General features: G+C 48.5%; 1 protein-coding gene across 1 annotated transcript in view; it reads right to left on the reverse strand.

Moving 5' to 3' along the window:
• LOC119398797 (glutathione hydrolase-like YwrD proenzyme) overlaps positions 1 to 12592 on the reverse strand; it is an 82032-nt gene extending 69440 nt beyond the window's left edge. Inside the window, exons 1-2 of the mRNA XM_049417426.1 lie at positions 12489 to 12592; positions 11510 to 11650 (exon numbers count right to left, since the gene is read on the reverse strand). Of these exons, the coding sequence (XP_049273383.1) occupies positions 11510 to 11650; positions 12489 to 12592 (245 nt within the window). The remainder of the gene's footprint in view (positions 1 to 11509; positions 11651 to 12488) is intronic.
• Between the last annotated feature and the right edge of the window lie 670 nt (positions 12593 to 13262).

Genomic DNA, 13262 nt, shown 5'->3' on the forward strand with positions numbered 1-13262 from the left:
AGGACGGGATTGACGGGGCGGCAACTGATAGAACGGCATGGTGGGCTGCAGTCGTGGCCTGTGCGTGACGTCGACGTAGGTTACCTGTACAACCACTTCGAAAGAGTGAGGTCTAGCGGAGGCTTCGGCGTAAATGTGTGGGGCAGCCGTAGGGATTGCTGGGGGTATTCTTGCGACAACTTGGGCGTAACTCAAGGGTTCAGGAGCCGGATGGTGCCGGTGGTACTCGGACGTGACCTCCGCGATTTCCTGCTCAATTCCTCGACAGAGGGGAGGCCGAAGTGTGGTCGACGGTTGTTGAATCTCTGCGAGGAACGCGGCGTGGCCAGATATGGTCGACAAGCCAGCGAGCTCGGCGTGGCGTGATGGAGAGCGACGGGTATTCGAGCGCTGCCGCCGCAGCTTCTCATAGCTTTGGCAGAGCGTTATGACCTCTTCCACTGTGCTGGGGTTCTTGGCGAGCAGCATGGTGAAGGCGTCGTCGTCGATGCCTTTCATGATGTGCCTGATCTTGTAACACTCGGACATGGTGGCGTCGGCTTTCTTGCAGAAATCAAGGACGTCTTCATTGTAACTGGTGAAGGATTCGTCGGCCTGCTGAGCGCGCTCACGTAAGCGCTGTTCGGCCTGCAGCTTAGGAACGGCAGGGCGGCTAAAAACGTTGGTAATGGCGGTCTTTAAGTCGGACCACGTCGTAAAATCTGATGCGCAGTTGTTGTACCCCAGGCCCGCCACACCCACGACGTAAAAAACCAGGTTAGTCAATTTGCCTGCCTCGTCCAATTTATTGGGGACACTCACGGGCTCGTAAATCGCCAGCCACTCCTCCACGTCGGTAGCGTCTGCGCCAGTGAAGACTGGAGGGTCGCATATACGAGGGACCCCGGGGCTTGAGGTCGGTGCGTTTGCTGCGCGGCACCTTGAGGCATGGTAGGCGGCAGGGTACAGGACCGAAGACCCAGGGCCATAGAATGAGGACCGAAGTTGTTGTGAAGGCCCAGCATTCTCCACCAAAAAAATTCGGCAGATCCCACGTACTGTGGGAGTCGATGATATGCGAAGCGTGCGGCGGGAATGTGACTGTGGCGTAATTTTTTACTGAGCGAAACATTACAAAATGACGCGAACGATTTGCATAAATATGATACGCACACATGTATGTTGAAGAGCCGCATATGTGTTATATGACCAGTTGTTTACTGCTCGGTAACGCTGCCAACGGCAACGTGGGTATTACCAACATCAGAAGCGGTAAGCTGATATGTAGTCCTTATACTTGTCCCTCATGATGGAGAACGCACGCACGTTTCGCGAACCCGTGTGCATGTGTGGAACAGGTTCTTGAGAGTTCTTGAACGAGGTCATCATCGCCGTGATCAGTCAGCACCAGCAACTGTTCATGACTTGTTGTCGGATCCCGTCGTGATCGCTGTGACAAGGAATCCATGAAGAGTGAAGTATGAGGTATAGTACAGCTGTTGGAAATTGTGGATGCCACGGTCACTTCATCGGCAAATTGTCGATAGAGCCGGCAACATATCAGAACCTGAAGTCATCCTTCGCGTTGGTGATCTATAGGCCATCGAGGCTGGCAAGCCTGAATAGTGCTACGTAAACCAACATCAGTGGATGGCGCTTGTCGTATTCGTAGACAACCTGGGCGTATGTGGCCTACGTAGCCTAGTCTACAAAGCGGCTGTCAATCAATCTCGCATTTTCACCGGTCAAAATGAGGTCATCGCCCAGCCTTGTAAGAAATGAAGAGGACATTAAATTGTTCTGGCGGACTAAGTGCACTTTACTGTGTGATGATGGGAATATCATACGCAATATTCATTAATTTATTCCTCCGGGGTAGAGCAATGCTTCAATATACAAATGGAATTTTTATTAGGCTGCTATAAAAGCGGAGCCAACACTGGAACCACAGACCATAATCTGATATGACGGCTGTATCGTAGGAGTAGACATGCAGTGCTTACTGCTTTCTTGTAAGATTAGATAGCCACCACCACAACCACAATTGACGTTGCACCAACGTTACGCCTGCATAGGCTGTTATTCCAAACCAGTTTATGCAGGTATTTTACCACAGACCATGGCTCTGCGGTAGAATACCTGATTGCCACGCAGAATGCTTGGGTTCGACTCCTGCTGGGATGCCAATTTTCATTCTTTTCAATCGCCGGGTCAACGCTGCCGATAGCGGTTTTTCTTAATGCACTCGCATTTAAGTTGCCAGTGTCTGTTCTCGCCGTTCCTGAGTATATATAAACTGTCAATCAACCGTGGCGCACACCCGTACGCCGCGGCCCGTGGTCAACGGGTATATGCCACGAGTGTCTAGAGGAAAGGGTTTGACGACGTACGCGACAGCAATTTCACGTTATTCATATCATGACCAGACAGCCATATTCGTCAAATCCTGTTACCCTCCCATGCCAATTTGGTCTACACCAGGGTAAGGAGGCGATCATGAGAGCACCCATACGTAGGCGGCTAGATAGATAGATAGACCTGTAGTGTCATCATCATCGCCATTCATCATCATCATCATTTTCCAACCACCGCGCCGCGTCTCTCGCGCAGCTCATGCCTAGCGCTCGAGGCGTGAGCAGTTTAGAACGAGCTCCCCCTCCTGGGGGCTGGACGCCGGCAGCCGCTGCCGCTCTCCTTGTACTAGGGCCTCTCATAAAGTAGCGAGGACGACACGGCCACGTCGGCCGCCGAACGTCTCTCTCAATCGCTACAGATAAATACGTAGATAGAAACTCTCAAAGTACCAAAGGTTCGCTAAGAAATGCTTCGCATTTAATATTAATATGTTTATTAGCAGGCACTCGGCGCAGCTCATGCCTAGCGCTCTCGCGCAGCTCATGCCTAGCGCTCGAGGCGCGAGCAGTTTAGAACGAGCTCCCCCTCCTGGGGGCTGGACGCCGGCAGCCGCTGCCGCTCTCCTTGTACTAGGGCCTCTCATAAAGTAGCGAGGACGACACGGCCACGTAGGCCGCCGAACGTCTGTCTCAATCGCTACAGGTAAATACGTAGATAGAAACTCTCAAAGTACCAAAAGTTCGCTAAGAAATGCTTCGCATTTAATATTAATATGTTTATTAGCAGGCACTCGGCGGCAATACACGACAGCGAGAGTCAAGGAGCGGCCGACTCTAAGCACGAGCTGCGTGCTCTCCGAAAAGAGCCGAAGAGGGCGACCCGTTAGAGGGTGCTTAAGAGGACGACCAATTACTGAGTTCGAATTCTTCGCTACAGCTCTTACTTATTTTGCTGTTTTGTATGTGTATTTCAGTGTCAAATGGTTTAATAGCCTTTGCATACCATAATGGCACTCCTATTACTTTGTACGTATCCTGTGCTTGTTTGTCGCTATTCTTCTCATGATTTTATTTTCTTATGTATTCTATAACAAGAGGTCCCATTGCAGTGTTCGCACTTAGGGACCTTTTTCTGTATACCTCTGCCTATGTGTAACTCCACACGTAAATACGTTCAATAAACTGAAACTGAAAGGCGGAACGGTGACATGGTCTTCTATCACATTCAAGGCATGGTGATCAACTTTCCTATCCGGTGAGATGGTATTGTCCGCGGAAAGCGTTATCGATTGCGATCTCAAGTCAAGGACTTCGCCGTGCTGATTTATGAAACCCATGCCGAGCCTGATGTCCATCGAACGTGAGTGTAGTACTACAGAGCTCGTCGGATAAGTCTGGCCACCATTCGTGATCCTTGTCGTGCAGATTCCAGTTTGTGTTATTAGGTGGCCTCCAGCTGTCCGCATTTCGAGTCCTTCCCAAGCTGTCTTTACTTTGTTCAGCTTGGCGGCGAACGGGCCACTGACGATGGAGTAGTCTGTTCCGGTGTCGACCAGTGCAGCGATCATATGGCCATCAATAAGTGCGTCAAGGTCGGTGGTTCGTCGTTTTGCGTTATGGTTGAGTCGTGGCTTCGGATCACGGCTGCGTCAACATGCTGCAATGCTGCAGCGTGGTGTCGTCTTGTCTCGTTTCGGCGGAGAAGTGCTCTCATGAAAGCTCTGCCTTCTAGGCGGCGAGCTGATCTCCAGTGATTCCTCAGTCGTCGTCATCGGCGGCGGCGGGGGACCTTCGGTATTTCATCGTACAGCAACCGCACCTTTATCGACGGCTGCGGAGTATCTTAGGCATTTCGTCGAACAGCAACCACACCTCCATCGATTGATGGCCTTAGTTTTCTGGATACGGGCTAGGCGACCGGCCCCGGGTTGGGCCAGTGTTATAGCGGCGTTTCAGGGAGACATAGTGCCCTGGCGACTGCGAATGGAAAGGTTGTCGCGGCGTCCAGTACGCTCCTGCGAGGTAGTCGACGATGTCACGAGGCCGTTCACCTAGCTGTGGATGCGGTGTGTTTAAGGCGAAGCCACGGGTGACCGGCTTCTCTGCAGTGGTAGCGTAGTAGCCTAGTTGGTGGTGGTCGTGGGCACGCCAAACGTCTGTCTTCCTCGGCGTGTATCGATGGCCATCTGGCGGAATATACGACGTCGGTGGTGGCGGCCGTGCTGTCTGGTGGCGGAACTGCGGCTGAGTGGCATCTTGACGTGCACGCGGAGGGGGAGCGTTGAATGGGGCTGCAGCAGTGTACCTCACGGCTTGCAGTTCCGGCTGTGCTCACTCGTGGATGCCCAGCGACTGCCGGATTTCCTCTTGGACGATATCTGCGACGGAGCGAACTTGAGACTAGTACGACGGGAACATTCGACGTAGTTTTTCGCACACTACGACCCATATGGTCGTGCAGATCGTCGGAGCCGACGGCTTGAACAGCTGCGTTTTCTGGGTAAAGCGCCGGTTGTATGGCCAGGCGCGCATTTCCAACGTGTTCTCGATTGTTGTCGCCTCAGAGATAAATTCTTGGACTGTCTTGGGTGTGTTCCGCATCAGCCCAGCGAAGAGCTCTTGCTTTACTCCTCGCATGAGAAAACGGACCTTCTCCGCAGTAATGTTAGGGTCAGTGTGGCGGAAGAGTCGGGTCATCTTTTGTAAAGCGGCGACCCTTTGCTTTCGCACGGCGCTCGTGAACGCTGCGAGGAAGCTGCTCCGGAAGATGTCCCACATTGTCAGGATAGACTCCCAGGAGGTTCTCGAACCAGGTTCTTGCGCTGTTTTCCAACGCGATGAAGAGAAATCGCAACATGTCGTTGGTGTCCAAGTTGTTGACGGCCGCACTCCTTTCGTAAGAATCGAGCCACGATTCTGCATCCTCGCATGATCATTCCCGAAAGATCGGCGGCTCCCTTGGCTGCTGTGCCCCGATCCCGAGCTGTGAGCGATTGGTTGTCAGCGTTGCCGCAGTCGTCGTCATGGCCAGAGCTGGGCAAAGATACTTTGAAATTGTATCGCGATACGATTCAAGACACTCAGGCAAAAAGTATTTGAGATACAGATACAAGATACTACCGCAATAATTGTATGCGATACGATACTTGCCAATTGTATCTTCATATACTTCGATACATTCGCAAATTTGTTACTATATATCCATATAATGTAGCAGTAAACGCCAATGCACAGAAATGACCGCTTGAAATTTATTAAGTGTGACCAAATTTGTTTCATTTGAATGAAATGTCTGCTAGTATAAAAGTTTTGTCCTTCTTGCTCAAAGTACATTAGCTCAATTCCTAAATAACTTACTGGGGTTTGTTTAAGCTGCTTAACAGGACACCTCTTTATAAACTTTGCTGACAACGGTTCTTGCTTGTTTTTTTGTAATTGATGGGAGTCGCTGCTCGGCTTGCCGACAAGCTAACGGGTTGCCACCTGACCACAAGAACTTCAATAGGAAGCTTTGACACGATGGTGCAAATACCGGCGTGGACATTTACCTTGCCCTTAAGCAACCGCTACGCAATACTGGATCCCCGGACAGGTGTACAGCAGCAACAAAGCTAGTAGCGACATTTTTATGATGCATAGTGTATACGTAGAGGACATAAAACAGAAATGGCTGTTCATATTTTACGCATCTTCTAGTGTAAAGCTTTCGTTATCAATGTACTCACTAACGTGCAATTTTTGAACAATTTTTCTTCAACGAAAGAACATGAGCAACCTGGAAACGTCTCAGACGCATTGTATTTTCACGTGGTATAATGTCGAATATGAATAGAAGTAGTCAAATTGTAGAAACAAAACTCTTTACTGAGCTAACTTGCGCCCAGAAAACTAAGTAACTGAAAGTACAAGCAAATCACGCTGCACGGTGATAGCTGCGGTCACATTCGTCGGTCGTCAGTAATCTGATCATCAGAGGAACGCGTCGCCTTTCATACAGCAGGGATAAAAGCTTCCAGCGTTTTCACTGGAGCTCGCGCAAGCTCCCGATGAAACTAGACTACTCGCGTCCTGCGCGTAATTTTAACAGAACAATTGGAAAAAATTGCAAAGCTTCCGAAACATTGCGGCGCGGCTTGCGCTGAGTTTTGCTGACAGTTTTTTTTTTTGCTGTTTAAACCAAAACAAACAAATAAATAAATAAGAGCGCATGGCAGTATAGTTGCACGAAGCGTCGCAGGACACCGCCGTTACTCGCGCTATTGCCATTTACAGCTCCGATGATCTGGCGGCTCGGAATAGTAAAAAACAAATCAGGGAGGCCTGAAAAAGGGGAAAAAAGAAATTATAAGTAAAATAGACGGGGGTGGGGGGGTTCTGTATCAAACAGTCATAGTGGATAAGTATAGAAACTCGATGCAGGCGGCACCACTCTTAGCTATGCCAATTAAGGATGAAGTATCATTAGCTTAACTGTTAAAGTAAGGCAATAGGAAGTTACTTGCCTATGCAAAATTGCCTGAAAATACTAGTTGGGACGCTCATAAAAAACGGTGCATTTGGTATAAACGTTTCTCGAATCCCCCATCTAACATCTATAAAATAGCTCCTAATAATTTTCATTAAAATAATGCAAACTCAATTTCACTATCTTATTAAACCGTAAAGTAGAATGGTTTGTACTGTATACAGAAAGCCCGCCGCGGTAGCCCATTGGTTATGGTGCTCGACTACTGACCCGAAGGTCGCAGGGACGGATTCTAGCCGCGGCGGACGAATTTTCGATGGAGGCAAAAATCCTTGAGGCAAGTGTATTTAGGTGGAGGTGCACGTTGAAAAACCCCAGGTGGTCAAAATTTCCGACGCCCTCCATCACGGCGTTTCTCACAATCATAACGTGGTTTGGGGAAGTTAAACCGCAAATATTATTATTACTGTATACTCAACGTTCGCGGAACAGTTATTTCAAGTGAAGTCTAAATGTGTAAGCAGTAGCAAATATAACGTAGACATTTTAAAGTAGCAACAAAGCAGATAGCTTCTTTTTGCTGCCATTTACAAAAGAGGTATTGCAGCGACAACACCGGAGAAAATAATAGAGAGCTAGGTAATGTATCATATCGAAAGGAAGCGTACATAAGAAAGCGTTTGTGCTAACAATGAAATTATGATTTCAAAATCTCTTTGAAAAAAGATAGCAGGAAGAAAAAACATACGGTACACTGATATATATTTTGCTAGGTAAAGGCTTGTTCTAATAGAGCGAGCATCGGTATCAGTGGAGCTATAGTTCTTAGAACAATATCTGCATATAAATCAACGTCATCATATGTAAGGCAAACTTACATCTACGAAGTCCTTCAAGTCGCTGGTGTGTAAAAGCCAGGAGACGCGCAGCAACTCCGTTCTTGCATTCTTCAGATTTCGTAACGAACCAACACGCAAGAGAATCTTCAATAACGACACGAAAGCGGCATAAGAATTTCCGTGACTGACGCTGCGCTCATTATAGTGTGCGGCGCCGGACCGTGGCTAAGAGAGTGTGTCATGGAACTGACACAAATAAAACGAAAAATGTCCACAGCATATCCACGGGCTGAATGATGATGAGTGGGGCTAAGCTCCGGAGGGAATCATCGGTAAACCGTGAATACCCCGAGTAATTCGCCCAGTATATTCTCAAGTAAACACGTGAGAAACACCGTGTATATTAAACATCAAACATTTTTTGCGCTGTTGGTTTATGTGGTCCCTTCATTACAACGGTCCCCCTAACGTACGTCACCGCACTAAATCGAACGATTGCCTTCCATCAATGACACGCGCCATATGTGAATCTTCCGTGAATTCTGCCCAGTACATCATCAACGACGTGAGATCGGGCGCATTTATTATAGTAAAGGGTCGATGAGAGTCATAGCGACTTGCAGCTCACTTTAATTTTACATGTACGCTGTGAATTTGTATTGTTTGATAACGCAAAGGATACATCTCACACAGGCACTACCTTTGAGGTCAAAATGCAGTGCCTATATATGCGGGGTGGTCAGTGAACAGTTGTGCAGCGCGAGCAGGCGGTTTTTTCAATGAAGAAACTCGCTAGCAGACACTGCCTGCGTCGGCCTCGCGAGATGACAAAGGGGGGTGGGGGTAGGGAGGGACTAGAGCACGCATCTGCAACGCAGCGAGCGCCTCCGCGTCATCTAGGGATCTTTGTGAGAACTAGAAGTGGCTACGACAGCGCCATCTAGTGAACGCTCCAAGAACTAGAGGTGGCTACCTACTACTACTACACACGACCGAGGAGGGACGGACCCACACCCAAAGGAGCTTCGCCCCTAAAAAATCGAGAAAACAAGAACTACGTGGGCTGGGTGTAGACGTTCGCGCGCGTGTTTGTGTCGAGACTGCGCGAGCACTGCCACTTGACTCTGTTCCACCAATAGGGCCGCGCAGACCTCATCATGTGCCCCCACTAGAGGACTCTGGCAGAAAGATAAATTTATGTCGCTTCCCTTAGTTTTATTCAAGTGGCTTAGTGGCGCCAGTACCAAATTCAGAAGCGGAATTTAGCCAGCGATAATTTTTTCGGACGGCGGTGTTGCGATAGCAGTATCTTGTATCTTAAGATACATGATACATTATTGAATGCATCGGAAATACAGACACCGATACTCGTTTTGCGAGAAGTATCGCGATACACATACAAGATACCCAAACAGTATCTAAAATAGTATCTAGGATACATGTATCTTCGATACTGCCCAGCACTGGGAATCATGGCTTTGGTCTTCTGAGTCATTGGTCTTCCGATGCCTACGGATAGCTCGCTGGTCGTGGTTGGGGTCAATGTCTTCTCCGCGACGTGGGCTGGGTTCACGGCTTGACAGGTGATCATGATGACGATGAAGATATCACGGCTTCACGGGGGCGTCCGGAACGTGAACGAACAGCGCCTCCACAAGATATCACGGGGTTGTGGCGTTGCGAAAAAAAGCAGTCGGTGTGTCCAAAATGAAACTATTTGGTCGAACGTGTGGCCAGGGAAAGGGAAAGTCAAACCACAAGCAATACAAACTGTGCACTGATAGCGGCGAACAGAGCGTCGGCCGTCGATAATCTGACAAGCAGTAAAGTGTGTCGGCTTTTATACGTGTGCTATCGAAGATTGCAGCGCTATCGCTGGTCGCCACGTAATCTCTAGAAGAAACTAGACTATTCGCGTCCTGCGCGCATTTTTAACGTAATGATCTAAAACAATTGTGAAGCTTCTGAAACATCGCGGAGCGCTCTGCGCGGAGCGTTGCAAACAGTCATTGCCGATGAAGCCCGAATATACCAAAGTAATGCGCGTGGCAGTGTAATATAGTTCATTTTATTGAAATAAATTTAATTACAACGAATATGTTAAGGATAATCTTATACATTCAGGGATGCTATGTTTCTACATTCAACGATCCCCCTAATTTAATGTTGTAGTTGTCTACTGGCGGCAAACATCCCTATTATAGTTAAATAAATTTTCAGAATTTCTTGCCATACGTCCGACGCCGGTCTTAATAAACGCTGTACTTCGTTCATAAACGTCATTGTGTGTTGCGAACTACTTCACACAGAAGTGTTCCAAAGTAATTTTTACCATAAGCTTAATGTTCATGTGCCGTTCCTTGCCAATACCCAACAGAAATGGCAAAATAATGTCGCATCTCCGGACGTGGACGCCATGTAGTAACGGGAAAAGGTTTATTGGAAAATGTTGCGTTTTAATTTTCGGCAACCTTCTCCACGGATAATCACATGATGGAACATGTTCATTGCGTTCGAAAATTTTTAACGCACGCATCAAGTTCGGTATCCATACACCAGATAAATATGCATACATGGCATCACTATTGCCTTGTAACGCTAGCATACTCAGAACTTAAAAAGCGCATGCATGCCATCTTACCAGCCCCAATGCTCAGTACTGAAAAGCCCCCCCTTAGTTCTGCTAAGAACGCACACAGCTCAATACTTTCCACCAGACATAACATGCGTTTTAGCAAAACTGAAACCGTTAATGTATCGTGTGTACGCGTAAAAATTTAAAACGTAAAGCTAGCATCCATGCAGCTACACGCATGTGTTACATGTACGTGTACCATTCGAATTGCTGTCAAACTTCAGAAAATACACGGCACACTGGTGGTTGTCAGCGAATGAAATGAGCACATTTACGAGTGATATGTAAAACCAGCCATCTTGCTAATGCGATATGACAGCACAAAGCGACACGCGAACTCAGCACGGCCTCGTGAGATGCTGCAATGCTCTTTAAAATCATGTCACATTCTTTAAAGGCCGCTTCAGCGGCGGCGCGGCAAATCGCACTCCGTCGTCTGCTTAGACTTCTTTCTTTTAGTAAGATGGCGGTGACACGTTTAACTTTCGGAGCACTGCCTTCCAATCTAGAAGACATAGTATAAGACCTCCTTGTTATTAGGTCGGATGGGCCACTGCACTTGCCTGGGCGCGCAATGTTGTCATCTCTAGGGTTCGCACACACAAGGAACAAAAAGACGAGCGCGAGCAGGTAACCGCAATGACGAGCGGCCGTTCCGCCGCTGGGTTGGACCCCCGGCTGAAACTCCACTGACTTCGCGCTGCCGCTAATGGCCGCGTCGTTGTCCCGTCCCCGTTCGTTGGCACGCCGCTGTTGACTCTAGTTCTGGGAGAATTGATGCTGACAAAATAGTGAGAAGCGCGAAGCGGCGCGGCGTAGGTTACTGGCTCCCCAGCGACACGGAACAACCACTAAGACGTAGCCAGAGCTGCAAGCCAGTGGCGGAACGGCCATCCGCCTGTCTCGGGCTCCTCCTCAGAGTTTTCATTTTCTTCCTTGCGTGTGTGAACTCGGGAGGAAATGGCTGCCCGGGCACCAACTTCTGAACAATTAACCGCATCAAATACTCTGCAGTCCTCCTGCAGGGTATAGTCACCCTTGCCACATTTTTGTAACCACCGCTGGCAAATAATTTTCTAGCAGCGAGATTACATAGGCACGGCTCATGTGTTATACCGATGTTGAAAAATGTGCTATATTGATATTTAGTTTTTCCATCACCAACAAGTACAAAGTTAAATGCAATGTGCCAGGCCACTGCCTCTATTAGTTTCGCCGAACTGCTCTTCTTGCTCACCTTCCGTCAACACAGTCCACCTGCTTTCGGTGCGCGTTGTAGTAGAGGGCGAAACAGTCACCACCAAGCCCAGAACTGTAGGGCTGCAAAACCTGAATGCAGGCTGCCATGGCTATTGCCGCATCTGCGGCGTTTCCTCCACTGCGCAGTATATCTGCAAGTTTTAAATGTGAAGCATTTCTTAGCGAACACCAGCTACTTTGACCGTTTGTATCTATCTATCTATCTATCTATCTATCTATCTATCTATCTATCTATCTATCTATCTATCTATCTGTCTGTCTGTCTGTCTGTCTGTCTGTCTGTCTGTCTGTCCGCTTACGTCTGGGCGCTCTCTGGGTCTGCATAACTTGTACTACGCCAAAATTAGCATAGCAGGGAAAAATGTATGACGAATACGAGTCGCTGGACATGAGATAAATAACGCAAAACGCCTGTCGCGTACGTCATGAAATAACTTCCCTCGGTCATGTGTGACACATACCCGCATTTCATAGTTCATGCAATGCAGGTATGTGCCACAGGTGATACACAGTCACCATCAGCACATTAACGGTAAACATACACATTGAAACTCAAGGCAAGTGAGGGAGCTTAAGAGAGAACACTCCTGGAAGACGCTCCACTGCCATTCATTCGTCCACACAAGATCCGCCAGAATGACGAAGTGCTCTCTTCATTCGATGTGAGGCTGGGCGTTGGCCTCATGCTGACCGAGGATGACGTCCAATTGATTGTGAGCCGCTTTGTGACGCGATGAAGCCCCGGCTAAGTTCTCTGATGGCATACGGCTATACTATAGCAATGCGGACGTCAACCGTTATAATGCACGTTGCCTTGATGCAGCGGACAACGTGTTACGTCATCGCGCATGCGTTAACATATATGGATATAACAACGAGCAGGTATACAGGGATTCCCTGACCAAGGTGGCCAACATGAACGCAAGTAACATGGGTAGCCTGCCGGCCGAACTTACCTGAGCCTTGGCAAGCCGTACATGATCACGGCTACATCGACGTAAGCGATGGCCTCGTTTACGGAAACATGCGCACCTTGTGGTACATCGAGCGGGATTAACATGGCAACCTCTAGAGAATGTGGCTTGTGTTTCCAACGTCCACGGTAGGCATTGTCATCTCAGCCAGGACGAAGCACATTACTACCGAACACACTTCAATAGAATTGAAATCGGTGCCCGTGGTAATACGAACCACCACTACCACGATGTAGGCCTGAAAAATATCTCGTTAAAGAGGACACAGTTTCCCCTTGCGCACGGAAACACTATAAATGTATGTAACTCACAAAGAGCCACATACTGTTACGATAAGCGCCATCCACTGAAGTTGGCCTACGTAGCACTTTTCAGGGTTACTATCCTCGACGGCCTATACCTCAGCAACGCAAAAGGTGACTTCAGGTTCCGACATGACGCCTGCTCTATCGACACAGTCTGTCGACGACATGACCCGCCTAGCAAACGGGCCTCTATACATTGTCTTGGACCAGACTACCACTTTCATTCGGTGCCACAACCACAACAATCTACCCACGCTCGCCACTCTCAACGTACTGTGCGTGCAGATGCACGTGCACGACCTGTAAAAACACTCTGTGCTTAGAGAAATTGTCGTCTTAGCACTTTCAGAAACCTGGAGCGACGAGCCTACTGCAATCACGGGATTCCACTGTGTCGCCCAGATCGAGCGCTTTCATTGCAGCTGCCGCAGCGTGGACACATATAAGAACA

The sequence above is a fragment of the Rhipicephalus sanguineus genome, chromosome 7 (assembly GCF_013339695.2).
Source record: "Rhipicephalus sanguineus isolate Rsan-2018 chromosome 7, BIME_Rsan_1.4, whole genome shotgun sequence".
NCBI classification, from domain to species: Eukaryota; Metazoa; Arthropoda; class Arachnida; order Ixodida; family Ixodidae; genus Rhipicephalus; species Rhipicephalus sanguineus.